This window comes from Haliotis cracherodii, unplaced genomic scaffold, assembly GCF_022045235.1.
Source record: "Haliotis cracherodii isolate W230 unplaced genomic scaffold, xgHalCrac1.p SCAF_1, whole genome shotgun sequence".
In the NCBI taxonomy this organism is placed as follows: domain Eukaryota; kingdom Metazoa; phylum Mollusca; class Gastropoda; order Lepetellida; family Haliotidae; genus Haliotis; species Haliotis cracherodii.
This window is the reverse complement of record NW_027266264.1, coordinates 44,953,318-44,966,910: the sequence shown is the minus strand read 5'-3', so window position 1 is coordinate 44,966,910 and position 13,593 is coordinate 44,953,318. Positions and strand designations below refer to the sequence as shown.

Sequence of the window (13,593 nt, the reverse complement as noted above, 5' to 3'; positions counted from 1 at the left end):
GAGGGAGACATATTGTTTTTGGCACGGTTCCCGTCGGCGTCGGCGTTCCCACCGTTTCCGGACCATAACTCAGAAACCGTTTAATATCTTTTCGCGAAACTTTGTATACACATTATCCAGCACTGAAGTGGTGCCTTTTGCTATTTAGAGATTTTTGACATTTTTATTTTTTCTCGTTTCCATGGAGATAACTTGAACATAGACTCTGAATGGGGGTAAGCTTGGTTTCCGGACCAAAACTCGGAAACCGTTTAATATTTTTTCGCGAAACTTTTATACACATTAACCCAGCACTGAAGTGGTGCCTTTTGCTATTTAGAGATGTTTGACGTTTTTATTTTTTCTCATTTCCATGGAGATAAGTTGAACATAGACTCTGAATGGGGGTAAGCTTGGTTTCCGGACCATAACTCGGAATATTAATATATTTAATATTCTTTCGCGAAACTTTGTATACACATTAACCCAGCACTGAAGTGGTGCCTTTTGCTATTTAGAGACTTTTGACGTTTTTATTTTTTCTCATTTCCATGGAGATAAGTTGAACATAGGCTCTGAATGGGGGTAAGCTTTGTTTCCTGACCATAACTCAGAAACCGTTTAATATTTTTTCGCGAAACTTTGTATACACATTAACCCAGCACTGAAGTGGTGCCTTTTGCTATTTAGAGATTTTTGACATTTTTATTTTTTCTCGTTTCCATGGAGATAAGTTGAACATAGACTCTGAATGGGGGTAAGCTTGGTTTCCGGACCATAACTCGGAAACCGTTTAATATTCTTTCGCGAAACTTTGTATACACATTAACTCAGCACTGAAGTGGTGCCTTTTGCTATTTAGAGATTTTTGACATTTTTATTTTTTCTCGTTTCCATGGAGATAAGTTGAACATAGACTCTGAATGGGGGTAAGCTTTGTTTCCTGACCATAACTCGGAAACCATTTAATATTTTTTCGCGAAACTTTGTATACACATTAACCCAGCACTGAAGTGGTGCCTTTTGCTATTTAGAGATTTTTGACATTTTTATTTTTTCTCGTTTCCATGGAGATAAGTTGAACATAGACTCTGAATGGGGGTAAGCTTTGTTTCCTGACCATAACTCAGAAACCGTTTAATATTTTTTCGCGAAACTTTGTATACACATTAACCCAGCACTGAAGTGGTGCCTTTTGCTATTTAGAGATTTTTGACATTTTTATTTTTTCTCGTTTCCATGGAGATAAGTTGAACATAGACTCTGAATGGGGGTAAGCTTTGTTTCCGGACCATAACTCAAAAACTGTTCAATATTATTTCATGAAGTTGTAACATATTAACCAAGTCCTGAAGTGGTGCCCATTAGTTGTTTGAAATTTCTAGGAGTTCTATTTTTGTCTCTGTTATTTAGTAATGAATCTATGATTGTGGGTTCGAATCCCGGTTCGCCCCAATTATGTTTCTAGGTTTGTCAGCACCATACCCGTGCTCGTGGGTTTCACCGAAGTGATAAACTTCTAAGACCTGCATCACTTGGGGCTTTCCTCCCACATTAAGCTGACACGCCGTGATATGACTGGAATACTGTTAAAAGCGGCGTTAAACCAGACTCACTCACTCACTCACTATTTAGTAATGGAGGGTGGGAATGATGAGATGGGGTTTAACGTGAAGTAAACGAATGAATGGGGGTTAGGGGAGTGGGGGGAGACATACGTTTTTACGAGTAAAAACACTTTCTAGTTATGACTGGATCATGTACTTTTCTAGTATTTGCTCTATCCATAAGCCTGGTGCATATTTATGGCTGGATCATGTAGTTTTCTAGTGGGTGTTTCTTTCCATAAGCCTGGTACAGATTTATGACTGGATCATGTAGTTTTCTAGTATTTTTTTCTATCCATAAGCCTGGTATAGATTTATGACTGGATCGTGTAGTTTTCTAGTTGTTGTTTCTATCCATAAGCCTGGTGCATATTTATGGCTGGATCATGTAGTTTTCTAGTGGGTGTTTCTTTCCATAAGCCTGGTATAGATTTATGACTGGATCATGTAGTTTTCTAGTGGGTGTTTCTTTCCATAAGCCTGGTACAGATTTATGACTCGATCATGTAGTTTTCTAGTTGTTGTTTCTATCCATAAGCCTGGTACATATTTATGACTGGATCATGTAGTTTTCTAGTGGGTGTTTCTTTCCATAAGCCTGGTGCATATTTATGACTGGATCATGTAGTTTTCTAGTGGGTGTTTCTTTCCATAAGCCTGGTACAGATTTATGACTCGATCATGTAGTTTTCTAGTTGTTGTTTCTATCCATAAGCCTGGTGCATATTTATGACTGGATCATGTAGTTTTCTAGTATTTTTTTCTATCCATAAGCCTGGTATAGATTTATGACTGGATCGTGTAGTTTTCCAGTATTTGCTCTATCCATAAGCCTGGTACAGATTTATGACTGGATCATGTAGTTTTCTAGTTGGTGTTTCTATCCATAAGCCTGGTACATATTTATGACTGGATCATGTAGTTTTCTAGTTGGTGTTTCTATCCATAAGCCTGGTGCATATTTATGACTGGATCATGTAGTTTTCTTGTGGGTGTTTCTATCCATAAGCCTGGTGCATATTTATGACTGGATCATGTAGTTTTCTAGTTGTTGTTTCTATCCATAAGCCTGGTATAGATTTATGACTGGATCATGTAGTTTTCTAGTTGGTGTTTCTATCCATAAGCCTGGTGCATATTTATGACTGGATCATGTAGTTTTCTAGTTGGTGTTTCTATCCATAAGCCTGGTGCATATTTATGACTGGATCATGTAGTTTTCTAGTATTTTTTTCTATCCATAAGCCTGGTATAGATTTATGACTGGATCGTGTAGTTTTCCAGTATTTGCTCTATCCATAAGCCTGGTACAGATTTATGACTGGATCATGTAGTTTTCTAGTTGTTGTTTCTATCCATAAGCCTAGTACATATTTATGACTGGATCATGTAGTTTTCTAGTTGTTGTTTCTATCCATAAGCCTAGTACAGATTTATGACTGGATCATGTAGTTTTCTAGTTGTTGTTTCTATCCATAAGCCTGGTGCATATTTATGACTGGATCATGTAGTTTTCTAGTTGGTGTTTCTATCCATAAGCCTAGTACATATTTATGACTGGATCATGTAGTTTTCTAGTTGTTGTTTCTATCCATAAGCCTAGTACAGATTTATGACTGGATCATGTAGTTTTCTAGTTGTTGTTTCTATCCATAAGCCTGGTGCATATTTATGACTGGATCATGTAGTTTTCTAGTTGGTGTTTCTATCCATAAGCCTGGTGCATATTTATGACTGGATCATGTAGTTTTCTAGTTGTTGTTTCTATCCATAAGCCTGGTGCATATTTATGACTGGATCATGTAGTTTTCTAGTATTTGCTCTATCCATAAGCCTGGTACTGATTTATGACTGGATCGTGTAGTTTTCTAGTCGGCGCTCTATTCATAAGCCTGGTGCATATTTATGACTGGATTGTTATGAATTTCTACAATATTACACCGTACAATCATTGATGCAAATTGAAAAACACTGTAGAAGATTGTTTTGTATATGTATACAGAGCATATTTGAATATTGATGCTGACTAATGCTGAACTGTTGGCTGCATATCCAGATGAGCTACAGTGCTGTGGTTCTATTTTTGTGTTTAATTATAACAGCACTATTTTGTTTACTGTAAGAGTTGATTCACCTCTTGAACTGCATAACCTATTTGTGTGCTTTATAATTTTAGGCCTGCAACAAACATACCAGCCATGAATGTCCAGCTGGATAATTCCTGTGGTTTCTTCCTTCCTATGTTAACAATGAAGCGGTGTCTACGTCTCTTATTCATTGCGACAATAATACTTGGTGTGTTTAGACTGTTGTACATACTATTTGCTAAACAAGTGTATGGCGAGCCCAAACTCCACCCACGTCTGCTCTGGTCAAAGGGCTACCTTCCGTCTGAGGGCCACCAGAAGGGAAGTTTCAGTGTTCAGCTAATAAACCTGAGAGTTATTGTTCTCACCTATAATCGAGCTGAAGCTTTGACAAGGTGCCTGGCATCGTTGAATGAGGCCGAGTACTATGGTGACACGGTTCACATTGATGTTTGGATCGACCGCTCAAAGAACGGAGACATAGATGATTATACCTATACAGCAGCCTTGCTGTGCCAGTTTAAGTTTGGCACTATTACTGTGCATAACCACACACGCCATGTCGGAATATACGGACAGTGGCTTGGTACATGGAAAGTAAAAGAGCAAACTGAAGAAATCGCTATTTTCCTTGAAGACGATCTCACAGTATCGAGGTACTTCTACAAGTGGCTGAAGGCAGTTCATGGAAAGTATGACTCAGTTGCCAACATAAATGGCTATTCCACACAGGGGATGAGCATGAAGCACTCTGGTGATCCTGGATGGCTCCAGGCACCGCAATCAGAAGTGGTCTTCAGCTATCCAGTATTAGGGACTTGGGGATTTTCACCCAGCCGGAAGAATTGGATTGGATTTTTGAATTGGTATCAGATTGCAGCTTCTAATGCTTCTTTTCATCCATTGGTGCCTGGTCTGAAACCGTCTGAATGGTACAACAGTTTTATCAAGTCAGGCAGGACTGACTCGATGTGGTCAATGTGGCACATCTATTATGCACACATGAATAATGAGCTCACAATATATCCGAATTTGCCTCTCAGACAAGGCTTGACAACAAATGGGAACGAAAAAGGGTTGCATTTCTCTGCGAAACAGAAAACACAAGCAGGCACAGCCCTTGATAAATGGAATGATAAATACAGTACCCTTCCTGCAGTCCCAGTCCAGCTTGACACTCACGGCAGAGTGGTGAGGTCATGACAGTTCCAGTAAGTTTCTTGATCTGCTGGTCCATTCAGTGTTGTTGCGAAGGACATGCAGCTTGTCAGGTCTTCACAGAACTAATACTTGGTACATGTGGCTTGTCAGGTCTTCACAGAACTATTACTTGGGACATGTAGCTTGTCAGGGCATAACAGAATTAATACTTGGGACATGTGGCTTGTCAGGGCATAACAGAACTAATACTTGGGACATGTAGCTTGTCAGGGCATAACAGAACTAATACTTTGGACATGTAGCTTGTCAGGGCATAACAGAACTAATACTTTTGTACATGCGGCTTGTCAGGGCATAACAGAACTAATACTTGGTACATGCGGCTTGTCAGGGCATAACAGAACTAATACTTGGTACATGTGGCTTGTCAGAGCATAACAGAACTAATACTTGGTACATGCGGCTTGTCAGAGCATAACAGAACTAATACTTGGTACATGCGGCTTGTCAGGGCATAACAGAACTAATACTTGGTACATGCGGCTTGTCATGGCATAACAGAACTAATACTTGGTACATGTGGCTTGTCAGGGCATAACAGAACTAATACTTTTGTACATGCGGCTTGTCAGGGCATTACAGAATTAATACTTGGGACATGTGGCTTGTCAGGGCATAACAGAACTAATACTTGGTACATGTGGCTTGTCAGGGCATAACAGAACTAATACTTGGTACATGCGACTTGTCAGGGCATAACAGAACTAATACCTGGGACATGTGGCTTGTCAGAGCATAACAGAACTGATACTTGGTACATGTGGCTTGTCAGGGCATAACAGAACTAATACTTGGTACATGTGGCTTGTCAGGGCATAACAGAACTAATACTTGGTACATGTGGCTTGTCAGGGCATTACAGAACTAATACTTGGTACATGTGGCTTGTCAGGGCATAACAGAACTAATACTTGGTACATGCGGCTTGTCAGGGCATTACAGAACTAATACTTGGTACATGTGGCTTGTCAGGGCATAACAGAACTAATACTTGGTACATGTGGCTTGTCAGGGCATAACAGAACTAATACTTGGTACATGTGGCTTGTCAGAGCATAACAGAACTAATACTTGGTACATGTGGCTTGTCAGGGCATAACAGAACTAATACTTGGTACATGCGGCTTGTCAGGGCATAACAGAACTAATACTTGGGACATGTGGCTTGTCAGGGCATAACAGAACTAATACCTGGGACATGTGGCTTGTCAGGGCATAACAGAACTAATACCTGGAACATGTGGCTTGTCAGGGCATAACAGAACTAATACTTGGGACATGTGGCTTATCAGGGCATAACAGAACTAATACTTGGTACATGTGGCTTGTCAGAGCATAACAGAACTAATACTTGGTACATGTGGCTTGTCAGGGCATAACAGAACTAATACTTGGTACATGTAGCTTGTCAGGGCATAACAGAACTAATACTTGGGACATGCAGCTTGTCAGGGCATAACAGAACTAATACTTGGTACATGTGGCTTGTCAGGGCATAACAGAACTAATACCTGGAACATGTGGCTTGTCAGGGCATAACAGAACTAATACTTGGTACATGCGGCTTGTCAGAGCATAACAGAACTGATACTTGGTACATGCGGCTTGTCAGGGCATAACAGAACTAATACTTGGTACATGCGGCTTGTCAGGGCATAACAGAACTAATACTTGGGACATGTGGCTTGTCAGGGCATAACAGAACTAATACTTGGTACATGTGGCTTGTCAGGGCATAACAGAACTAATACTTGGTACATGCGGCTTGTCAGGGCATAACAGAACTAATACTTGGGACATGTGGCTTGTCAGGGCATAACAGAACTAATACTTGGTACATGTGGCTTGTCAGGGCATAACAGAACTAATACCTGGGACATGCAGCTTGTCAGGGCATAACAGAACTAATACTTGGGACATGTGGCTTGTCAGAGCATAACAGAACTAATATTTGGTACATGCGGCTTTTCAGGGCATAACAGAACTAATACTTGGTACATGCGGCTTGTCAGAGCATAACAGAACTAATACTTGGGACATGTGGCTTGTCAGGGCATAACAGAACTAATACTTGGTACATGTGGCTTGTCAGGGCATAACAGAACTAATACTTGGTACATGCGGCTTGTCAGGGCATAACAGAACTAATACCTGGTACATGTGGCCTGTCAGGGCATAACAGAACTAATACTTTGTACATGCGGCTTGTCAGAGCATAACAGAACTAATACTTGGGACATGTGGCTTGTCAGGGCATAACAGAACTAATACTTGGTACATGTGGCTTGTCAGAGCATAACAGAACTAATACCTGGGACATGTGGCTTGTCAGGGCATAACAGAACTAATACTTGGTACATGCAGCTTGTCAGTAGGTAAAGACATTATTTTATTCACTTTCAGCACTTCAGGCACTTTGAAGTCGGGAGAAGCAGACCTCTGTTATGTCATTTATTTAGTTTTGTGAAACAACAGCGAACACATTACCCCTGGCATGTTAACACAGAAAATAGGATGTCATTGTAAATGGTTTTTGTGAACGTAAACTTCCCCATTGCCCCGGTGCTTTCTACAACAAGAAACTGTATGTATGTCTCCTTACTGACTCTTACAAAGTAAGAATATGTAGCAGTGGAATGACCAGATATGCGAATGTATTTTAGTATTGACAGAGGGGGCTGTTAGAAATTATTAACAGAATTATTAAGGTAAATACATGTATTGCTATAAGAACAGATTACTCACTACATGCTACACAACATATGCAACAGAGGCCGACAGTGGCTGAAATTAGCTTGGAAACGCTTGAATGATGAATAATTAATCACTAATCGAGGTCATATTGTATACATCAGTAAAGGAGGGAAAAAACTAGAAATATTTATCCAGAATTTGTATGTGCAAAAAATTGTTTGGTAGACAGGGAAAAAACTAATTTGCAAAGGGTTGTTTTGGATTTTCTCTCTACTTCAAAAGTACTTCTTTTATATACGTTCTTGTGTGTATTCCTATTTGGGAGTCAATATGTAATATTGTAAATATTACAGTGGAATAAAAATGATCATGTTCTCCAAGTTTATATTTATTTCCACTTCTCATTGCCTCTATGAAATCTGTAGTTGCTGCTTGATTGGTACCATGAGACTATGGTGAAATATGGAGTAATGATGGTTCACATTCAAAGTCGGACAGTAAATAAGGAAGTGGTTTTGATCACTTAGATTGTACTCTGTATGTATTGGGCTGTCATACACTGAGCTGACAAGATGGAAAGAAAATTGTAAGATTCACATGACACAACCTCGAGGGAACTTAAGAACATGCTGATTCCTGAGTTTTGCATGATCAGTACACATGGATAAATGTGATGAAATGCAAAGTGTCAAGTAACATCTGTGAAATTCTATACTCACACGCAAAAGGAACGCAAGTGGTTTTAAGCAAATAGGTAACAAACACGGAACCATAAATTGATACGAGTTTTAGCATGTAGTGAAGACGCCAAAACGAACCATTTCAATGAATATGTGGGTATGATGCACCCATTTCTCACAAAATCGAAAATGCACGAACTTTAGTGGGTATAAAACTGTGGCCGATTCTTAGACCTACCCCTCCTTGGTCAACAATGCCATGCTAACTCAAATTCATAGAAACCAGGCTATCGGATGTTTGGAAGCTGGAGAGTCTGTCTCAAGATGTTGCCCGTCATTTCAACTTTAACATGACCACAATTTACAGTCTCCTGCATCGATACAATGCTAAACAGACCACAGATGACCTTCCTCGGAGCAGTCGTCCTAGGGTCACCACACCTCGACAAGATCGGCAGATTACCTGTCAACACCAGCGACATCCGTTCTTAACTGCAAGTGAAAGTGCTTGACAGACCATAGGAACACATCATCGACACATTAGCCAAGACACTGTGATCCAACGTCTCCGTTCCAAAAACCTCAGATGTCGCCAACCTGCACTTGGTCCTGTTCTCCAACCACAGCATCGACAAGCACGACTTCAGTGGGCACAGGGTCATCGCAATTGGCGTTTTCGTGAGTGGAGGCATGTCATCTTCTCTGATGAAAGTTGCTTTTGTGCCTCCCATGCAGACGGAAGAGTCAGAATTTCGTTGACAGAAACGTTGTGGAAAGGGATCCATGGGGTGGGCCTAGCGTCATGAAATGGGCAGGGATTAGACTTAATGCGAGACATGGACCCATGTGCTTTCTAAGTGTTGGTCAAGGTCAGGGACACGGCGTTACTGCTCAGCGGTATATCGACCAAGTAATCAGACCCCGTGTTGTTCCATTTTTTGCACATCAACAACACATTTTCCAGCAGGACAACGCTCGTCCCCATGTTGCCAGAGCTACCATGGCCTTTCTGCAGCAACACAACATCCGTTTTTTTACCATGGCCAGCCCTCAGCCCTGATCTGAACCCCATCGAACACTTGTGGGATGAGGTTCAAAGGCGTCTGCACAATGTGCGTCCAGTCCCTATAACTGCCGATGAACTACGCACAGCTGCTCTGGATGTGTGCAGGAGGATCCCTAGGGCCTTCACAAATTGTCTGATCCACTCAATGTACAGGAGATGTGTGGCAGTGATCAATGCTAATGGTGCTTACACCAGGTATTGACTGACATTTTGGGTATTGACCCGAAACTGTGTAAGCCCTTAACATTTGAAAACAATTATGTCATCTGCCTCTTAATCCATTAAACTGTCTTCAGTCAAATTTTTGTCAATCTTGCCCTATTAGTATTTCTTGTCTTAACTGTTGAAAATAAATAACATGTATACTGCATTCTCGACTTGCATTTCTTTTGCGTGTGAGTATATGTTAGAAATGTGTGATCATACTGGTGAGTGAGTAAAATGCAATATTCCAGCAATATCACGGCGGGGACACCAGAAATGGGCTTCACACATTGTACCCACGTCGAGAATCGAACCCGGGTCTTCGGCGTGACCAGTGAGCGCTTTAACCATTAGGCTACCCGACCACACCTATTGGTGAGGTGAGGTGAAACGGGGTTTAACGTCACATCCAAGATTATTGCACTTATATATATATACTACTCAAAAGAAGTTAAAGAACACCCAAATAAGTTATCAAAATCACTCAAAAAATAAATCGTGGACACAGGAACAACACTGATTTGGAAAGATAAGTATTTAATCATGCCATTTCATTGACGAAAGAAACGCTGGCATACAGCTGACCAGAGCAAAACAATATGAACTGCATGTACCCTATAAATCAAAAGTCACACACTACAGTTCAGGATAATCCTGTTCCTTCAATATCAGGTATACCCACCCCTGGAAGCAATACAGTCCTGACATCTTCTGCACATAGATCAGACGAGCTGCTGCAGTGTTGCCTGTGGAATTGCTTGCCATTCCTGATGAAGAAATCCTAACAGTTGCTGGAGATTAACAGGAGGTGGATGGTTAGCTTGAACAGCTCTTCCCAAGGCATCCCAAAGATGTTCAAAGATGGGCGACAGATCTGGCGAATAAGCAGGCCATTGCATAACGGTAATCTGCCTTTGTCTGTGATAGTGATAATCCGAGCGTGATGGGGTCTTGCATTGTCGTCCTGAAGGACAGCACCTTGACCAATCTGACGAAGTGTGGGCAATACCAGGGGTTCAAGAATCTCATCACGGTACCTGGCAGCGTTCAGATTCCCGACAATATGGTACAGAAGAGTCCTGTGATTCCAACTGAATCCTCCCCATACCATCAGTGATCCCCCACCAAAAGCGACACGTTCACGTACTGTGGCATCAGTGAATCTCTCTCCAGTACGACGCCACACCCGTATTCTTACACCATTGAGCTGCAAACAGAATCGCGATTCGTCTGTAAACAGTACACGAGACCATTGCTGTCTGTTCCAACGCACATGTTGTCGATACCAAACCAGACGTGCTGTTCTGTGAACTGGACGTAAAGGATGTCTCACTGCTTGTCGTCGACTTCTCAAGTTCGCAGCTCGTAAACGGTTTCGCACAGTCTGATCACTAACGACAGTGTTATTGACAGCCCTTAACTGTAACCTGAGGTTGTTTGCTGTTGATGTTCGCTGTTGATGTTCGCTGCCTTAGTGCTTGGAGAACCAGGTATCGGTCATCACGTTGTGAGGTACACCTTGGCCGTCCAGAACGATGTCGCTCTTGCACTCTGCCAGTGGCAGCAAAACGATGCCAAAGGGTGTGAATGACAGAGGGGGACACCTGCAATCTTCTGCCCACCTCGCGTAAAGAAAGGCCATCCTGGAGCCAAGCAATAGCTCGTCCTCTATCAACATCAGTCAGATGTCGTCTCTGTGGCATGGTTTTGGAAAGTGTGATAACACGATCATCGTCATCGCCTTCTTAAAGGGAAAGCATGCACGTGCACCATGAACATCACCACTTTCATATGCTGAGCATGAAAATTGTGTTGGTTATTGCTAAGGACAGGTGCAGGGTTGTGTTTGGGCGACAATATTCCTGTGTTTTGTTCATGTTTTCAATTCATTTGCACGACTACCAGAAGTGTTTCAAGAAAGTGTCAGGAGGATCAGCAATACCCCAGACGTGGTGCAACATGTTGCCAAACATTAGATGATAGTAATGTTATAACACATAATGCCATGACCAATTTGCTAAATCATGTATTATATATCTGGTGTTCTTTAACTTCTTTTGAGTAGTATATATATATAGTGTGTGTGTGAGTGTGTGTGTGTGTGCTTGTACTAGTCCGAACTGATGCGGATTTATAGTAGTAGTATAGGTAATAGGGGTTCTGGACCACTTCCACTGGAGCCACTACAGATGGAATTTTTTATGCAAAAATGATGATGCGATTCAACAATCGTCTTGAGTCGTATTAAAAGAAACATCAATATTAATTAATAATGAATAAAATTTACTACAGCCCACGAGGATATTGGAAAGGTATAGGGGCAATAAATAAATTAGCCACAGCGGCTAAGATATCTAAAGATGTGGCCAAGGATTGGTTAAAGAAACAAGCAATGTGGCAAATATATTTACCAGCACCGCGTTATATACCGAGGAAGAAGTTTGATATTTTTACAACAAATGAAGTTCATCAGGCTGACCTCTTGTTTCTTCCCCATGATAAGGTAAGACGCAAAATGTATAAATACGCTTTAACGGTAGTGGATGTGGCGAGTGGATACAAAGAGGCTGAGCCATTAACCTCGAAAGATTCAACAGAAGTAGCTAATGCACTGAGCTGCATATAAAAACTCGGACCACTAAAATGGCCCAAGCTATTTCAAGTAGATCATGGTTGTGAGTTTATGGGATCAGTAACTAAACCAGGGGTCCGGAAAAATTAAAATCCCAATCGGACATTTACATTTTTGCCACGCCCCCTTCAAACAACCTGTTTTAGTACGACTTTTTACACACAAATTACAAGTTGTTACGTATTCATAATATGATGAATTATGAATTGTTTCAATTTAAATTTTTTAATTCACCGGACAATTAATAACAAATAATATCATTTTAGATATATATGGAAAACATACGTTTGTTTCTGTTATAATAACGATCTGTCAACGTTGTGAACGGTCTAATTAATATTCACGAGTCTGCTCAAGTGTACGCGTTGTAACATTTGGATCGAGACTATTATCCCATATTTGGTTATCACGTGACCTCACGGGAAAAGTTGGTTTTTTTAAACTAAAGATTATTTGTTAACAAAGCATGATGTCGAAATCAGGCGTGGTGAAAAAGGGGCCCACCGTAGTCAAGCTATCGTTGAAAGATTTAACCGGACATTAGCAGAAGTTTGTTTGGCCATCAGTATGGGATTGAAATGAAATCGGAATGATTAAGATCAACCGAATAGGTGACACGATTATCAGCTGTTGTATCAGTGCTGAATAATGAAGTAACAAGATTAATCGGGAAGAAACCATCCGATGCGATTAAAATGAAATCTGTGACTTCCGAATCTTCAGCACCGAGGAGAGGCAAAGAACAAAAACTTCTGGATAGAGTAAGCGTAAGATATTTATACCAGCCCTGTGAACTTGAAGGAGGCCTATGTCGCGCAACCGATCCAATTTGGTCCCTTAAGACATATAACATTAGTTGATTGGTTATGAAAGAAGGAGAGCCTATTCTTTATTATCTTAAAGATGGACCGGGCAGGGCATTTGTACGAGAAGAGTTGCTCATAGTTCCCGACAATACAGTTTTACCACCATAACCATAAGCATAGGTAGTTACACCATCCTTATCAATCCATCTCTTTGTATAATGCTTCTTTATACTGTTCGTGTTTGATATGTTTTTTTACCACATACTTCTTAACACCCTTAGCTTTTCTTATCTCTACATTATCGGACTTCTTTATAGAATTATCATGGTACAACATTTATACTAAGTTATCTTATAATAATTAGATCTACATCAAGTGCTTTTATGAGTTATCATAGTGTAATATTTATACACCATTTCATATAATTATAGTTTAGCAAGTAATGATTATCATCAGGTAAAATGCATATATAAAATATCAGTAATTTCAGTTATAGCTTTTTAGATGGTTGCTAGCCTAAGGTATCAAGATCCCATCTCCCAGACAAAGGATATTTATTTAAGTATATCTGTCATCACCTACCGGGGTATATTAGAATAACATTACTTCAATTAAGA

General features: G+C 40.5%; 1 protein-coding gene across 1 annotated transcript in view; it reads left to right on the top strand.

Annotated features, from left to right (window-relative positions):
* Positions 1-8,025, top strand: part of LOC139464662 (uncharacterized) — a 40,148-nt gene extending 32,123 nt beyond the window's left edge. Inside the window, exons 2-3 of the mRNA XM_071246187.1 lie at positions 3,763-4,884; positions 7,298-8,025. Coding sequence (XP_071102288.1) covers positions 3,785-4,876 — 1,092 coding nt within the window. The 5' untranslated portion in view covers positions 3,763-3,784 and the 3' untranslated portion in view covers positions 4,877-4,884; positions 7,298-8,025. The remainder of the gene's footprint in view (positions 1-3,762; positions 4,885-7,297) is intronic.
* The last annotated feature ends 5,568 nt before the right edge of the window (positions 8,026-13,593 follow it).